Source organism: Chrysemys picta, chromosome 3 (assembly GCF_011386835.1).
Source record: "Chrysemys picta bellii isolate R12L10 chromosome 3, ASM1138683v2, whole genome shotgun sequence".
Lineage (NCBI taxonomy): Eukaryota > Metazoa > Chordata > Testudines > Emydidae > Chrysemys > Chrysemys picta.
The window spans coordinates 173,274,172-173,291,095 of record NC_088793.1 but is presented as its reverse complement, the minus strand read 5'-3'; the positions used below and the strand labels follow the sequence as shown (position 1 = coordinate 173,291,095).

General features: G+C 41.9%; 1 protein-coding gene across 1 annotated transcript in view; it reads left to right on the top strand.

The window, feature by feature from the left end:
• Positions 1-51: 51 nt before the first annotated feature.
• Positions 52-16,924, top strand: part of ABCG5 (ATP binding cassette subfamily G member 5) — a 31,042-nt gene continuing 14,169 nt past the window's right edge. Inside the window, exons 1-7 of the mRNA XM_005296132.3 lie at positions 52-308; positions 1,153-1,274; positions 3,796-3,932; positions 4,284-4,382; positions 6,714-6,846; positions 8,479-8,618; positions 9,574-9,703. Of these exons, the coding sequence (XP_005296189.2) occupies positions 193-308; positions 1,153-1,274; positions 3,796-3,932; positions 4,284-4,382; positions 6,714-6,846; positions 8,479-8,618; positions 9,574-9,703 (877 nt within the window). The 5' untranslated portion in view covers positions 52-192. The remainder of the gene's footprint in view (positions 309-1,152; positions 1,275-3,795; positions 3,933-4,283; positions 4,383-6,713; positions 6,847-8,478; positions 8,619-9,573; positions 9,704-16,924) is intronic.

The window sequence follows — 16,924 nt, the reverse complement described above, 5'->3', positions numbered from 1 at the left end:
TTCTGTCGAATAATTTCCTGGGTGTAAAAATAAGGCTGAGTCCATGACTGATCCTGTGGACTACTGGCAGAGTGAAGCTACACCCTCTTCATTAATGCGGTAGCAACTTGGTGGCTGAGTGTTTACCTGAATTAACTGATTTACCAGCTGGTTGAGAGGGTGATTTAAGTAAAGTGTCCAGTCTGCCTGAAGATGATGCAGCCTACTGAGATGGAAAGGAGCGGCAGAGGTTCCAGAGCAGAAGAAAGGACGTCTGTTGTGATTCCACATAACAGTGTCAGCGTCCATGGGATCTCTTACACAGTCAGGTAAAGCTAGTAAGGACTAGCAATGTAAGCTGGGACTCTGCAATAGCACTAATCCTCAGACCATGGGGATAAGACTTCCCTTAATTTATAGCGTAACAGTAACAGGGATTTAGTTTGAAGACGATGGACCTTAGTCTTAGTCCAGTGAAGGGAGACACCGAGGATGAATTTGGCCCTATCTGTCTTGTAGTTAAGACTATATTTTCCTGAGAGTAAGGAGTGATTCTGCTTTCTGAAGATTTAATATGTGATGCTTTAAAGGAGGTCTCCAAAGGAGAATAAAACTAGGCCTGTACCTTTCTTGCATCTTTATGATGTATAAAGAAAGCCTGAAAGGGTTGTGGTTTCATTTCTTTTGCTTGTTTTTAGACATTTAAGCTTCTGTCTTGGCTGGAAGACTCTGATATGACTGGAGAGCTAGTGAACTGGTGATGCCAACAGAGCCAATACAGAATAAGATGAACTATTAAAAGGGGAAGGGATTTTTAGTCAAGTCTGTTTAAAACTTTGTTTTTTTGTTAATTGCTATTTAATTTCAGTGGTTCTGTTAAAGGTCTAAAACCCTCATCCTTACATTTAAAGAGCTCACAATAAATATTACTTATACCTCCCTTTGGTCATCCACCAAAACCAGGTTAGATCAGGAAGGTTAAGTCCGGTTCTTCTAAGGTAAAAAACAAGCAGAAAAAAAACCTTTTAGAAATTATTTTTTACCAATTCTCTTTATACATCAAAGCAGCAAAAAAGGGCACAAGCCCAATTTTTGAAACGTTTTTTACATGTTATTTTAAATTCTTCCAAATGCCACATTTCATCCTTTTCAACCTTCTTTTTTTTTTAAAAGAGAACGTGTTGGACTTTGGTGGGATATCCCATCATATCATAAAAAATACACACGGCAGATCCTCAAAGATGTCTCATTTCACATAGAGAGTGGCCAGATCATGGCAATTTTGGGAAATTCTGGTAAGTAGTTCAAAAGTTCCAAATCTAAAATGATACTACTTAAAAAAAAACATGCGACATGAATTTTGTAGAATGTGCTGAATGTGGGCACTTCTGTAATAAGGTCACAATGTGGATAAGCACTGGTTTACTTAGATTAATAATTTACTTATCGATTGTTATCAGCAGGCTCTAGCCTATGAATGGCCTTCTTGGGGACATTACACTGGTGAGGATTACTGAAGCACACTGCCCTAAGTCTCCACACCAGAGTATCCCCTCCCACTGCCTACCTTGAAGGAGCTGGGAGGGGTGCTGGTATGGAGCTGGCTATTCTGGCTTTCCACTACTCGTAGATTCTCACGCAGGGTGCCTTTAAGGTCATTTTGCACTGCACAAGTGACCTTAGCAGGGTCAAGGACCTAGCCAAAAGATTTGTATTTTTAAATAATGGAACTCTTGCAGACTATCAAAGACTTTCTGAAAAAGAAAAGTTGTATCAATGCATACATAGTCACCGTCAACCTATACTCTTTAAAAACATGGCATTTTCAGTCGCAGTCTCAGTAGAATATATGTGTGGTTGTTCTCAGGGTGCCAGGGACAGTGAGTCGCCTTGTTACTCCCTGCCTCTAGTGAGAGAGGGTCTTGCCCATTGTAACTTTAAGCTAGTGCCCTGACACCACCAGCCTTTCAGCCACTCAAGCACTCTCCTCCAGGCTATGCCAGCCCGGTCTTTGCCTTGCAGGTTAACAATAGGTGCATCCTGGTCCCCAAGTCCTTTTGAAACATTCCCCTGAGATATCCAGCCCCTAAACTGGCTACTCACAGAAATTCCAGATCCTCTGCCCCCACAGATTTATTTAAGAAACAATGAAGAGTCAATTAGAAACAAGATAGTGATGGAAACGAATGGTCACAATATGAAACAAAATCATAAAATGCAAACTAGGGCCTATGCTTATTAATAGTTATCTTTCCTATCTAATAAAGTAGGTTTTCCCCTGAAAGTTCAGTCTGTTGTAGAGCTGGCTGGCTTTGCAGGAACCAAGATCCAAACTTTCATGAAAACATCCCCAGGCCACAAGTTGTTTCCTCAGTGAATGGATCCAGAGTGCTTTTCCCCACTCTGTATTATGCTGAAACAGTCTTTTGTCTTTATTCACTTATAGGGTGATCCCACTGTCTGTTATAATGGTACTTTTCCACCTCCAAGTTGTTTCAATTGTTTTCAGTTGTCTCTGATGGTTTTCCATTGATAGTCTTGGGAAATAAGGCTAGACAACTGAGCTTCTCCTTACCTCACTGGGTAATATGGGAGTGTTGACAATTCTGCCTGAATGATCCATCACTGAGATGAATCATCCCCTGGTGTCTAACTTTTACTCCAAGACCAAAAAAGCATCCTTTCAATATAGTTATATTATTTCTTCAATATTACCCATACATACATTTCACAATGATGATGAGTCTTAATAAGTTACGAGCTTTCAGTAGATACCTTACATGTTAGCCGTTATGAATAAATATCCTGTACGATGTGTTTGGTGTGGTGAGTTTGTCAGACCTGAGATGAGAGTTGTTTGCAAAGAACAGGGGATCTTTTCCCAAGGGGCCTCTGTGTCACAATATGGTTTCTTCCAAACTTGCCAGAGTTTTTCAGGTCTGTGTATGTGATTGTTATATGGTTTCCTGGGCTAACGTTTTTAATCTTTTTTTCATCTTGGATTAAATTAAACCCTGTGCAAAGAGCCAGCACAGGGCCTATTAATCACTTAAGCCCTACTTAAGCTCTTTTTTGAGCTTCCAGTGGCACTTAAATGGTGCATAGGCCTTGTGCTGCAGAGGAGTTAGGCCCTCTCAAATCCTCCATTATCTTCCTCTTGCATTCCAAATGTGGTGCAAGCTACCTGCCCCTGCCTACAGCGCTGCTCTTGACTCTTACTACTGCTCCTCTTCCTCACTATTCTGCTCAACCTTCCTGTCTCCCTGCTACCTTCATGGCCTTCTCCCACTCTCATCTTCATAGCTTCTCCCATGTTGCCCCTTATTCCTGGAATTCCCTCTTGCCCCTGGAACCAAAGGTGAAATTTCTTCATTTACATTTCTCCTCAGAACTTATTTCTCCCACGAAACCTACTAGTCTCCTATAAAAATGCTCCTAAAAAGAAATGCTCTCAATGCTTTGAAGCAGAACCAGCCCTGGTCCTCCATCCTTGTCTGATCTGTTTTGTCTTTCTGTTTAGATTTTAAAAGATAGGACAGGAACTGTAGTCCTCAATGTTTTGTATAGCATCAAGCATAACGAGAGTGCTTAACAAGTGATGAGAAATCAATAGAAATTTACACAGACTCTAACACTCCATTTAACTTTCATGGGCTGCCTTTTCACACTGTTGTTAGTGATAAAATATATATCTATTTTTTCATTAGATGTGTGTACAGTGTCTAGCACAATGGAGTCACAGCCTCTGATAGGTGCTGCTATAATAAAAGTAAGAATTAATGTGAATGAGATTTTTTTTTTTAAACTGTCTAACAGGCTCTGGAAAAACAACTCTGCTGGATGCAATATCAGGAAGACTGAGACAAAAAGGAAATTTCTTTGGTGAAGTGTACATGAATGGGCAAGAGCTGAAGAAAGAACAATTTCAGGACTGCTTCTCATATGTTCAACAGGTTGTTTTTAATTTAATTCATATGCATGGAACTTTTTGTTATCACACAGTTGTAGAGATAATAATAGAATCATATGGCTTGATTGTGATTTCACTAACCTTGCTGTAAATCAGGAGTAACTCTATAGAAGTCAATGGAACTATGCTGATATGAAATGTGTGTCAAAGCAGAACCACGCCCAGAGTTACTACAATACTGTTAAGTATCAGAGGGGTAGCCGTGTTAGTCTGGATCTGTAAAAAGCAACAAAGAGTTGTGGCACTTTATAGACTAACAAATGTATTGGAGCATAAGCTTTCGTGGGTGAATACCCACTTCGTCAACAATACTGTTGTTCTTTTCCTATTTTAGAATGATACTTTGTTAGGTTATCTCACCATACAAGAATCTTTGACTTACACGGCTTTACTCGCACTTCAGAAGCACTCCAACGACTTCATTAAAAGGAAGGTCAGTATGTTTTATTCTTCCACTGAGACAAACAATACAATCTTTTCAGATATGTCCAGCGGATCAGATACCCTAATTTTATAGACACTACCTTTTAGCTGATTTGGATTCCCAAGTTCAATTCATGCTCTCACATTATCCTTTCATCAATGGCATTTTTAATCCATAGATCTCACAGTGCTTTACAAAGGAAGCCAAGTATCATTATTCCTATTTTACAGACGAGGAAACAGGCATGTACAAGTGAAGTGACTTGCTCAGGATCACAAAGAAGTTCAGCAACTGAGGCAGGAATAAAACTCTCTGGTCTCCTGACTGCCAGTTCTGTGTCCTCCTGCCATCTGGGGAAATAACGAATATGTTGGAATGAAATTAGTGTTGCTGTAGCTGTGTCAGTCACAGAATATTAGAGCGACAAGGTGGGTGAGAACATCTTTTATTGGACCAACTTCTGTTGGTGAGAGAGACAAGCTTTTGAGCTTACACAGAGGAAGATGACCTGAAGAAGAGCTCTGTGTAAGCTCAACAGCTTCTCTCTCTCACCACAGAAGTTGGTCCAATAAAAGATGTTCTCACCCACCTTGTCTCTTTGGAATGAAATTGTCATTCCTGAAGCAGTACCAATTGCTACCACATGGGAGAATGAATTTGATACCAAATTCAGAACTCCTGAAGTGGCCATCCCCATAGTATCTGGGCACATTACATACATTTAGAACTCCATCATTTCCCTCCTGGAGAAGAAGAACCAAACTTTTATATCCTCCCCACTTACTGCTGCTTTATTGTGAGGAATTGAAGATATTATTTATTTGTTAACCCCTGACAAGTGATCAGCCCTGCACCATGCACAGAAGAAACACAGCCCCTGCCCCACTGAACTAGCCATCTGAATAGAGACAACAAAAATAAACACCAAATGAACTGGGAGACCCAGAAGGAGGGGTCTATCTAGGTTGTTAATTTCTTAGTGTCACTTGTGCCCATCCAGGTGCTTTATTTCATAGAGCTGGCAATTGATGCCATTTTTACAATTTTCCAAAAAGAATAAAAAAAGATGAATTCTACTTGTGCCCTAAAGCTGGCAAGATACAGGTACAGCCAGGTGTCTGGTAGAAGAACATTCTAGCAAGAGGGCAAATGGCTGCTGCCAGGCGGCCTTTGGTGTATGGAAGTCTATGAAGCTGTTTGTGAGAAGTTGCCTAGGAATCGGATAGTGGCCTCTAGACAAAGATGTTTACCCATCAAGTGTGGAGTTCCATCTCCTGGGAGGTTCCATCTATTTAGGACTTAGCCTGCAGCCTTCACTCAAGCAAACATGAGTTGTGCTTGACTAAGGTCACAGAACCTGTCCCTTGGTCAGTGAAACACAGCTTTCCTGGTTCTTTAAAGCCCTACATCCGGATTCTCATTTATACTAAGGCCCCTATACACTGCTCTGGCCTTGCTCACTTTAAGGCCCCTTTACATAACCAGAGAGAGCTGTACAGACAGCCAAGAAAATACTGCAGCAGGAAGGTCCATTCCTTGCTCTTTTGAGCTACAGATCAACACCAATAGCCTGTACTGGATATAGTCCAGCACAATTCCTGATGGGAAGACAATTCAAATACTGTTCTGCTTTTGGAAAAGCACATCTCTCCAAAGTGGCCAGACATGAAGAGAATAGCCAAATCAGATAAAAAGACAAAAAGAGATTATGAACAATTTTACAATAGACGTCACTCCGTTAGAGAACAGCTGGGTCTAGAATCTGATGAACCAAACTGGATGGAGAAAAAGGATGGACAACTCCAGCTGTTGTAAAGAAAAATAATTAATTGCTCAGCTCATGTGATTGAAACTGACAATGGAGAGTTCAACAGAAACCACAGACATCTACAAAAAGCGTACTCCTCAGAAAGAACACTCAATAGAGAAAACTCTATAGGTGGCAGATGCAGAACAATACTCAGAGATTCCAAACTGACCACTGCCAGTCATTTAAACTAATGGACAGACAGATGGCTAAGATGCTATGCATCAGGTGGTGTAAGTAGAAAACCAGTGTCAGAGACACTTGACTGACTGATCCGTGTTGAACTTTAAAGATAGCGTGCTGGTGTAAATGGTCAACTGAAAATGAAATTCTACCTTCCCATCCAAGAATGAAATAAAAATAAGTCCAGATTATTGTAAATAACTCCCACTAACATGGAGCGTGGGCAGCATATTGGGGGCAGTTTAGAATGTTATGAGCTGCTTCTCACAATTTTTAATGTAGTGTGCAACTGTCTGAGTCGGGCAGTGAACATTACTTCACATTCTTTTTACATTGTAACTATTTTGCAGGTAGATGCTGTTATGGCTGAGCTGAGCCTCAGCCATGTTGCTACTAATGTCATTGGAAGCCGTATTTTTAGGGGAATTTCTGGTGGTGAGAGGCGTCGCGTTTCAATTGCAGCCCAGCTATTACAAGATCCTAGTGAGTACCGAACAGCTTTTCAGAATAAAACAAATACCTTGTCCTTTTCATTAGGCTGTCACTTTGCACACACTCCCACTACCCACCTCTAAATAACATTTTAAAATATAATAGCATTTTTCTTCTATCTCAGATCCACACTCCAAACTGCCATTGATTTCAACATGCAGGCTCAGTGCACAATCAGCTCTGCAGAGAGGCAGAAATGTCTAGTGACTAGAGCATAGGCTGAGACTCCTGTTTCGTCACTGACCTATGCGGTGGCCTTGGCAAGTCACGTAGACCCTGATAGTTAAGTTTAAGCACATGCATAGATCTTAGGGATTTCAGCATGTGTTTAACCATGTGCTTAAATTAAGTCCTTTACAACTGTGCTTCTATTTCCCATCTGTAAAACAGAGCTAATAAAACTTACTTATTTTAGAGGGGAGTTATAAGGATTAATTTTGTAATGTTTGTTCAGCACTTTGTGTTTTCAAAGTGCTATGTCAGTGCTAAATATTATTATTTATTATTATTACTTAGTCCTTCATATTTATTTATTTGGATATAAAACAGAGCCAAAAAAGTAGCCCATACCCAAGCTCTACTTGCCTTGACAATTACTTAAATTTGCAATTCAATTGGAATAACCATTTAGCAGTGCTCGTACATAAGTTAATGCAACCAGCCAGTGAATGAAGCATACTCCATACCTTAGCTAATGCAGCTTTTAGAGCACTGATATGCTGTATCCACTACTTTCTTGAACATCTTTGTGAAGAAATTTATGATTTCTGTTGGGAACTTAAAAGGGGCAGTATAATACCTATGTTGCAATAATTCAAAGAATCAACATTTGTAGTTTGCTACATTAATTCAGCCAGTGATGAAATGAGAATTGTATTTCCCTTGATGAATGATCTACACTACATTATACACTGTATGAACTCTGGTTCAATGACAGCAGTCATAGATACTAATAAAATTGGTGGACTGGTCAGGGTGGGAATTTTCCACGCTGTACCACTTTTGTGAAAAAAATAAAATCATTCATTTTCCAAGACTGTCTCTCTCTTCCTTCACCTCCCACCCCCTGAATTCTTATGTATAATAAAATACAATTAAAATTACAAAGAAAATAATGCACTAATAAGACTGGTTCACATACAGAACTATATACTGTACTACAGGATAATTTTAAATAGTTTATTATATAAAGCACAGTTATGTATCCTGTGTGCATGCAGAATACACACTTTTAGCTAATTTTATGTAGCATCCTATCCTTATAAGCATCATTTTATAATGCTAATTCTAAAAGCTGACAAACACACTGAATCTATTTTGGTAGCTTCACTAAGAAAAAATCAACATGAAAAAATGATCAAGTTCTAATTCTGGTATCAAAGAGAGGGCCTGATCTTGCACTCTGTATTCACTGTGGTTGAAAATGGACCACTGGAGCAACTAAAGGCTGAAGGATCAGGCCAGAGAAATAAATGTGTTGTAGTTTTGCGTACAGAGGTTTGCATGGCTGTCACACTTTAGAGATAATTCTACAATGTGCATTGAATGACCTATAAAGGCCAGAAACTATAAATTTGCTTACCATTTAACTGAGTTTTCAGAAATTATCCTGGTTATTCACAGAGGTCATGTTACTCGATGAACCAACTACGGGACTGGACTGCATGACTGCAAATCAGATTGTCTTGTTGCTTTCGGAACTTGCACGCAAAGACAGAATTGTGATTATTACAATTCATCAACCACGGTCAGAACTTTTCAGGGTAAGGAATATCAAAATAATAATAGCTTCTTACTGAGTATCACTCCATGCAGTTTTTCTTGCAGATGAGAGTTTAGTACAAAATTAAATACAGTCTATCTTCAAATCCCAGCACTAGTTCCCATTTTCCACTGCATCAAATTCAAGCTGCTTGTCCTCACCTTCTGGGCCCTTACAGCTCTGCCCCTTTCCACTTCTCTGTTCTTGTCTCTATTCATACTTCCCATTGATCCCTCTGCTGTACCACTGATGCTAACCTCAACTGCTCATTTGTCCACAATTGACTTCCTGCTTTCCTCGTCCCTGCTTTTCTGAACTTATAACAAATTCCTCTCCAGATTCCTCTCCAAAACCCATTTCTTCTGTGATGCAAGAAATTGACCAACCAATGACAGATAGGCTGAGGCACAGTTGGGTATAGTTTGTGTTTTATTTTTTTTAAAAAGACAAAGTACATAATGGCTAATATTTTCAAAAGTGGCTGGTGATTTTGTGTACCCAACCTGAGACACCCTTAAAGGGACCTGGCTTTCAGAAAGTGGTAACCCTGTATGTCTGACCCTCCTGAGGCAGATTAGTATATTTGCATCCATTTTACAGATTGGGGTTACTAAAACACAGAGAGGGTCAGTGACTTGACCAAGGTCACAAAGTAAGGTTGTGTCAAAACTGAGAAGTCAAGAGTTCATAGTTCCCATTCTTGTGCTCAGCCTGCACCTTTCTTTTCATAGCTGGTAGGATCCAATACCTTTAAAAAGGGTCAGTTCTAATAGTTTATGATTAAAAAGACATTTGGCAGTTCAGAAATACAATAAGGAAATGTAATGATGGGTCAAATCTACTCTTCCTGTTAAAGAGCCTTTATTTACCAAATTGTAAAGTACTATTCCAGTATTCATGTTTTCCTTGTTAGTAGTAAGTTGATCTCATTAATATATATTGTGTTGTCCAACCAGTTATTTGACAAAATCGCCATCATGAGTTTTGGAGAATTGGTTTTCTGTGGGGACCCTCCAGAAATGATCACATTTTTTAGTGATTGCAACTACGCCTGCCCTGAACAATCAAATCCTTTTGACTTTTATGGTAAGTTTATCCAAGTCATATTAGCAAAGATGTTGGCATTTTATTCTAGGCAAGCAGGTTGGAATTTTTTCCAACATAACTTATTGTAATTCTTCCTGTTCTTTGTAATTGTGCTAAGCTAGTTTGTTCCATTGCTTCTAAGTGGGGATCAGTGCTATAAAATAATGTAACGTATTCAACAGAACAACTGCTCTTAGATCTGAGAATAAAAGTAACTGTGGGATCAGCAACAAAATAGTTTAGGTCAGTTTTGAAAACATGCTGCTTTTATCTGGTACAATACTTATTTTAAACCTGTGGGATATAGAACATTCAGATGCCCTAGTGATAGGCAAGCTAGAGACAGAAAAGAAAGAACAAACTGATGTGAACTTTACTTTGGATCAGTAAACAGTAAAAATACACAATAGCACTGCAATAGAGCAATATGAAATAATAGGGCAAACTAACACCACAACTAGCGTTCCAGGTTCAGGAATCCTTTGGATTCATGATGCTCCTTTGCTCCTAGGAATTTAGACTTGATTTTCCAAAGTATGGAGTGCCTTCAATTCCTATTGACTTTAGTGGAAGTTGAAAATGCTCAGAGACTCCACAGCATTATGCAGTATTTGGCTCTTATTGTTGATTTAAAACAAAACATTTACTTACCTCGCAGTTGTTATGGTTCTTCAAAACATTTTGTCCATGTGGATCCCACTCTAGGTGCACATGAGACTAGAAGCTTTGATTTGCAGTGTTTGTGTGGCTGCACTTGCGCCCTGCATATCCTTGTGCCCCACCCAAGCCAACAGCATATAAAGGTCAGAGAAGTTGCAAACATCCCTCAGTTCTAGAGCTAATTCAGAAAATCAATTTAAGGAAGACTCACCAAAAAAAAAAGTGGGGATGGAGGACAGGTCATGAGATCCACACTGATGGACAGCATCTTGAAGAACCACAATTATTGCAAAGTAAGTTGCTGGTTTTTTTCTTTGAGAAATTGTCCATGTGCATCCCACTCCCCCCTCTAGGTGATTGGCAAGCAATGCCCCATCTGGATGGCAAAACTGAGGAGTCCTAGTTGCCACTAACTAAAACACTGATTGTAACATTGACCTCCCAAATTTGGCATCCAATCTTGCGCCCAAATCAAGGACAAAATGTTTAACAAAAGTGAGGGGATTACTTAGGGTGACCAGACAGCAAGTGTGAAAAATCGGGATGGGGGGTAATAGGAGCCTATATAAGAAAAAGACCCCAAAATCGGGACTGTCCCTATAAAATCTGGTCACCCTAGGATTACTCCAGGTGGCTTCCTGGCACATCTCAGACATGGTTATATTTCTGAAATATGCAGACAAGGCAGCCTGCGCCCTAGTCGAATATTTGGCAGAAGAGGTATATCAACCATGTAATAACAGACTGAATACACGGTGTAATCCATTTAGATATTCTCTGGGGAAAAACAGCTTGTGTTTTAGAAGTGCTAGTTATGGAAACAAAAAGATAGGTTGTCTAAAAGGGCTTGTCCTATTCAAGTAATATAGCAAAGCCCTTGAAATGTCTTAGTATGAAATTTCTTCTCTGATGGGTAGGAATGGGTTTTGTAAAGAAAATGAGGGGATTAATGGATTGATTTAAATGAAAGTCTGAGACAACTTTGCAAATAAATTTAGTGTGAGATCTCAGCACCACCTTATCTCTGCGGAATGCTGTGTAAGGAGGGTCAGCCATGAGAGCTTGGAGTTAGTTGACCCTACTGACTGATGTAATGACCACCAGAGTGAAATGGTATAGAGAGCAGAAAGGCATTCAAAGGGGGAGGATCCATGAGTCCTGAAAGGACAATCTTAAGATCGATAGATAAGTGTGAAGCAGCGCTGGATACAGTAGGGTGGGAAAAATTAAACATGACTGGCTAGGAAGTTGGCATAGTGAAATTGCTACAAGGAAGAATTTAGTTGAACTGAATGACAGTTCTGAGAGCTGGAGGGCATGTCTACATGGGAGTTTTAAATTGGATCAAATCAAGTTAATCTGGTTTGAAAATGCTTACATACACACGACACAATCTATCACTGCACACTAACTCTACATATGTCGCCAACTCTGGAGTCATCTTGCAAAGTGAACGAGGTTTCCTCCAAATTAAATTAGTTTGCATCCACATGAACAGTAGACCAACTGCTGCACAATACTTTTTGCATGCTTTCAATAGCTACCCCACAGTGCTTTGCATATTGACAATTACTAACCTGTCCGGTTACCTGTGTGCCCTCCCTGCTCTATTCAAGTTCCAAAGACACCCTCCCACCCCATAAGAAGCTGGTGTGGAGCCAGATGTTGCCCATTTGCTCCTGGATCTCAGGATACAATTGTGATACACTCCCAAAGCCCACAACATGCCTTGCACAGCTGCTTGGAGCCATGCCGAGACCATGGATCAGATCACCATCTGGGAAGAAGCACTGGTTCAGGAAGTTGTTGTGGCTGGACACTGGAAAAAAGATGTTTTTGTGGACATTGCAAAGCAGCTGTCCATGAGGGATCATTACCAGGACATCAAGCAGTGCCAGATATAGCTGCAATCCTTCTGGACTTTACATATCATCAGAACTTGATTCTATGGTATGAGAAAAGTGTCTTGCATGCAGGGCCATACTTACACATATGCAAAGTATGCAGCAGCGTAGGGCACCAGGAAATATGGGGCACCACATTTCCTGGTGCCCTGCGCAGCTGTATGCTGCTCTAGTCCCTACCCTGCCTCTTCCCCATGGCCCCCGCCCCTGCTCTGCCCCAACCCCGCCTCTTCCTGCCCCTGCTCCGCCCCAGCCCTTCCCCCACTGCACCCCTTCCCCAAAGCCCCTGCCCCTGCCCCGCCCCCACTCCATCCCTTCCACAAAGACCCCGCCCTGGTCTGCCCCCGCCCCTTCCCACCCCTGCTCCACCCCAGCCCTGCCTCTTCCCACCCCGAGGATTGCTGCAGGGCCAGGCCTGCACTCACCTGTGGCAGGAAGTGCAGCGACCTGGCCCCAGCTGTGCCACCGGTGAGTGCTGGGGGGCAGTTCCCCCTGTCCTCAAGCCAGCCCCATCCCCCCGTGGAGGCCTGGGACCAGCCCCTCCTCCCCCTTCCCCCCCCCCCCCCGCAGAGGCCTGCGGCCCCCCTCTCCCCTCCGTAGGGCCCCAGAATAGCTAGGGATGGCCCTGCTTGCATGGATCCTGGGCTCAGGCTCCGCCTGGAGCAAAACCTGGGCACTTTGTGTTCTCTTCGATGGCAAATGAGTCTATAATGGGATTTCCTATTGTTGTAATATCAGGCTGAGTATGGAGCTCTTCAGAGACTATTGGTGACAGATTGTCTGCTATGTTGTTGTTGACTCCTGGAAGGTGAAGAGCAACTGGGGTTATCCATGGAGTTGACCATGTCCATAATCTGATTTCCTCATGGCATAGAGGTGATGAACAGATACCACCCTGCTTCTTTATATAATAAAATGCAGATGTTTGTCTGTGAAGATCTGTACAGTGGAATTCTTTAAAACTATAAGGAATGGTTTGCAGATAATCTGATTGTCCAGAGTTCTAGGATGTTTATGGGGAGGCTCATCTCCTTCTGGGACCATATCCCAGGTATCTGAAGTTAGTTCAGGTGAAGACCCCAACCAGTTCCTGATGTGTCTATGGTCAGTGTCTTTGTAGGTGGAGGGGTGGAGAAGGTTCTGAGCATCCCTCCACCAATATAGTGATAACAAGATATAACAGTAATAATAAGAACTACCCTAGCTCTTATATAGCACTTTTCATTCATAGGTCTCAACGTGCTTTACAAAGAAGGTCGGTATCATTATCCCCATTTTATAGATGGGGAAACAGGTACAGAGAGGTAAAGTGACTTACTCAAGGTCACCCAGCAGGCCAGTGGCAGAGCTGGTAATATAATGTAGGACCCTGAGTGTCAGTCCAGTGCTACTAGGCTACATTGCCTCTCATTGGCCTTTGATGCCTCCCTGATTTTTGGAGGAAGCTTGTTCACAAAGGGAAATACTTTGTCCCACATCAAAAAATCATGCTTGATGAATAATGCTTGGTAATTCAGTATGTGTAGAGTGCAGGAGTAAGCTTTCCTCCCCAAGAAATACAGCTTTTTGGGGTCTTTATCTTCAAGAGTAACTGTTGGTAGACCATGCAGGCTCACTTTCTCATGAATCACAGAGACATACCCGAGATTCAAGGATTGGATGTGTATAGAATTGTTCTAAGCCTCTCTGTGGAACTTTTATCTTTTTTCTGCTGGTTTTGCAGTCATGCAAGGGTAGCAGTGGTCTTCCAGAGGTCTATAGCTGACTCCAAGATGCCGTCATTTATAGGGATTGGTAACCTGCCCACAGTGGAGGGCTGGAAGATATCAAATAATGTATGGGCCTTTCATCAGTCACTGAGGTCTCAGTTTCCAGTGTGACAGCAATTTGACACAGCAGCTCTTGAAAAGTCCTGAAATAATCCAGAGCCAAAAGAGGCTCCTTCTCAGGGGGAGGAGATGATGACGATGAGTCTTTGGGAGAAGCTAGTAGCTCAATTGCCAGTGCTGGCTCAAATATCAGTATGTGATGATTGGTGTTGAGGAATTGGTATCGGCAGGGACCAGGGTAGCTGAGCTAAAGCTGAAACCATTGTTGTTTGCCCTGAAGCATAAGAGCACTTGTGCTCAGTCCTTGGGAGGAGAGTGGAGGTGAACAGCTCTTCTTAGGCCTTTCAACTTTCGTCCTCTTAGGGGAGAAAGACCAGTGCCAGGAACTGTGCTTGCCTCAGCATGGAGGAGACAGTACCGGTCTTTGGTGCTGGAGCAGCCATTGGTGCCAAGTTGATCTTTGGATTCTATCTGGCTGGTCAGTGCTGGGCCAGATTCCTTACCAGTTCCAGCTTTGGGAGTCATATTCCAGTTGATGGGGGTGCTGACAATGTAGGACTTAGAGGTGGATGGTTCCAATTTGAAGCTTGATGCCTGTTCTTCTGGGTCCGAAGTGCCTCTGATAAACTCCTCCAGATGATATAATTTTAGATGGGTGTCTCTAGATTTTCTCATTCCTCAGGAGAATGACCATCAAAGCAATGGTCAGGCACATGGCTCTTGTTGAGATGGAATAAAGAGCTATAGCAAGGAGAATGAGTCTGTAACAAGACAGTCAGAATGAAGCCCAAATTTTGAATTTGCTATTTTAAGTGGTTGTGGCACAAAGTGCTGAGAGAAAATAAGTGTTTGTTTAAAAAACAAAACAAAATAAGTTTAAGTAAATTTTTAAAGAGAAAAAAAAGGATAGATTTCTATGGAAATAACCCTTAAGTAGCCAGGTAAGGATAGGCTTGGAGAATGTGGTAAGGGGTAAGAAGCAGACACAGCCTGGTTTCATTTTGCTGCCACTGGTGATAAAAAGGAACCGAGGAACGGTTTCAGCCATTCTACCCTTGGGTTTGGGGGCAGAAGAGGACCTGCAGGGTGTACATCAGAAAGGAATTCACAGATTCCTATTCTAGTGTGTATGGGGTATATGGCACCTAGAGTAGGATGTACATGCCCAAATACTCAAAGAACCCATATTTTTAATCTAGTATATTTGGGTGGCAGATTGCTGACAGCTGTTTGAACGCTCACTAGTGAATCCAGAAATGTCCAAAACGTTGTATGAAGAAGCGTGGCACATTCAGAGGGAAGCAGTATTTTTCTATTGTTTTGGTGGCATTCTGCCTTCAATTAGGAGAGAGAATGATTGTAGACATGAAGCTGGAATTGAAAAAAGCTGAAAATACTAATATGACAGTAAGGATAATTTTGTCATCATGAATTTGAATAGTTTCAAAGCCACAAGTTTGAGATTTAGACTCACATTTTAAAACGTTCAGTAAACACGAAGTGCTACATTCTTCAAGTGTCAACCTCTGAATGTGAAGATAAAGAAAAAAGTTTAGATCAAAGAATTATAAGTGTTCTGAAAATTGGTAGCTTCTGTGCATTTTGACTATATAAACAGGGGGTCTGAATCTGTTATCCCTGAGGTCACTTTTCACTATTGTTACTCCTAATTTACACCAGTGTCAGAGGAAAATAAAGCATCATGTTTCATAGAATGGATTGTATTAATTATGGAGTCGAAGTACAATGTTTGGTATTTGTCAACCATGACAGTAAATGAAAAACAGAATGTTAACTACAGCAATGGTTCTCAAACTAGGGCCGCCGCTTGTTCAGGGAAAGCCCCCGGCAGGCTGGGCTGGTTTGTTTACCTGCCGCGTCCGCAGGTTCGGCCGATCATGGCTCCCACTGGCTGCAGTTCACCGCTCCAGGCCAATGGGGGCTGCAGGAAGGGTGTCCAGCACGTCCCTCGGCCCGCGCTGCTTCCTGCAGCCCCCATTGGCCTGGAGCAGCGAACCGCGGCCAGTGGGAGCCATGATCGGCCGAACCTGCGGACGCGGCAGGTAAACAAACCGGCCCGGCCCGCCAGGGGCTTTCCTGGAACAAGCAACGGTCCTAGTTTGAGAACCCCTGAACTACAAGGCCTAGTGGTTAGTGCAGGGATTAGATTTTAAAACGCTCACATTGACTTGCTGTGTGACCTTGAGCAAGTCACTTAGGGCCAAATTTTCCAAAGTTACTTCTGGGTTTGGGTGACTAAATGTTGGATCCCCATCTTTAAAGACATATGACCTGATTTTTGGAAGTACTGACCACTATAGCTGAGGACAATATTGCTTATTTCAGTTTCCTCTCAGAGGTGCTCTGAAGTTTAATTAATCTTTTGTGAAGTACTTTAAACTCCTTGGACAAAGGTGCTAAAGGTGCTATTGTTATGGTTTAACTCCCATCTGACAACATTTTACGGTATGTCTACACTGCAATTAAACACCCACAGCTGGCTCAGGCTCCTGGGCCTTGGGCTCCAGGGCAGTGTAGACTTCCAGGCTTGGGCTGCAATCTGAGCTCTGAGTCTCTCTAACATTTCAGGGTCCTAGAGAGTCTGGGCTCCAGCCTGAGCCTGGAAGTCTACACTGCAATGAAACAGCCCCATAGGCTGAGCCCCACGAGCCCGAGTCAGCTCGCGTGGGTCAGCTACAGGTGTCTAATTGCAGTCTAACATACCCCTAGAGTTTAAGCATAGACAGCACTGAAAAAACAAAACTTATGAAGAGAAGGTGTAATATGAACACTTTATGTAGCCAGCTTAGCAGGTTTAGAGAAGTAAG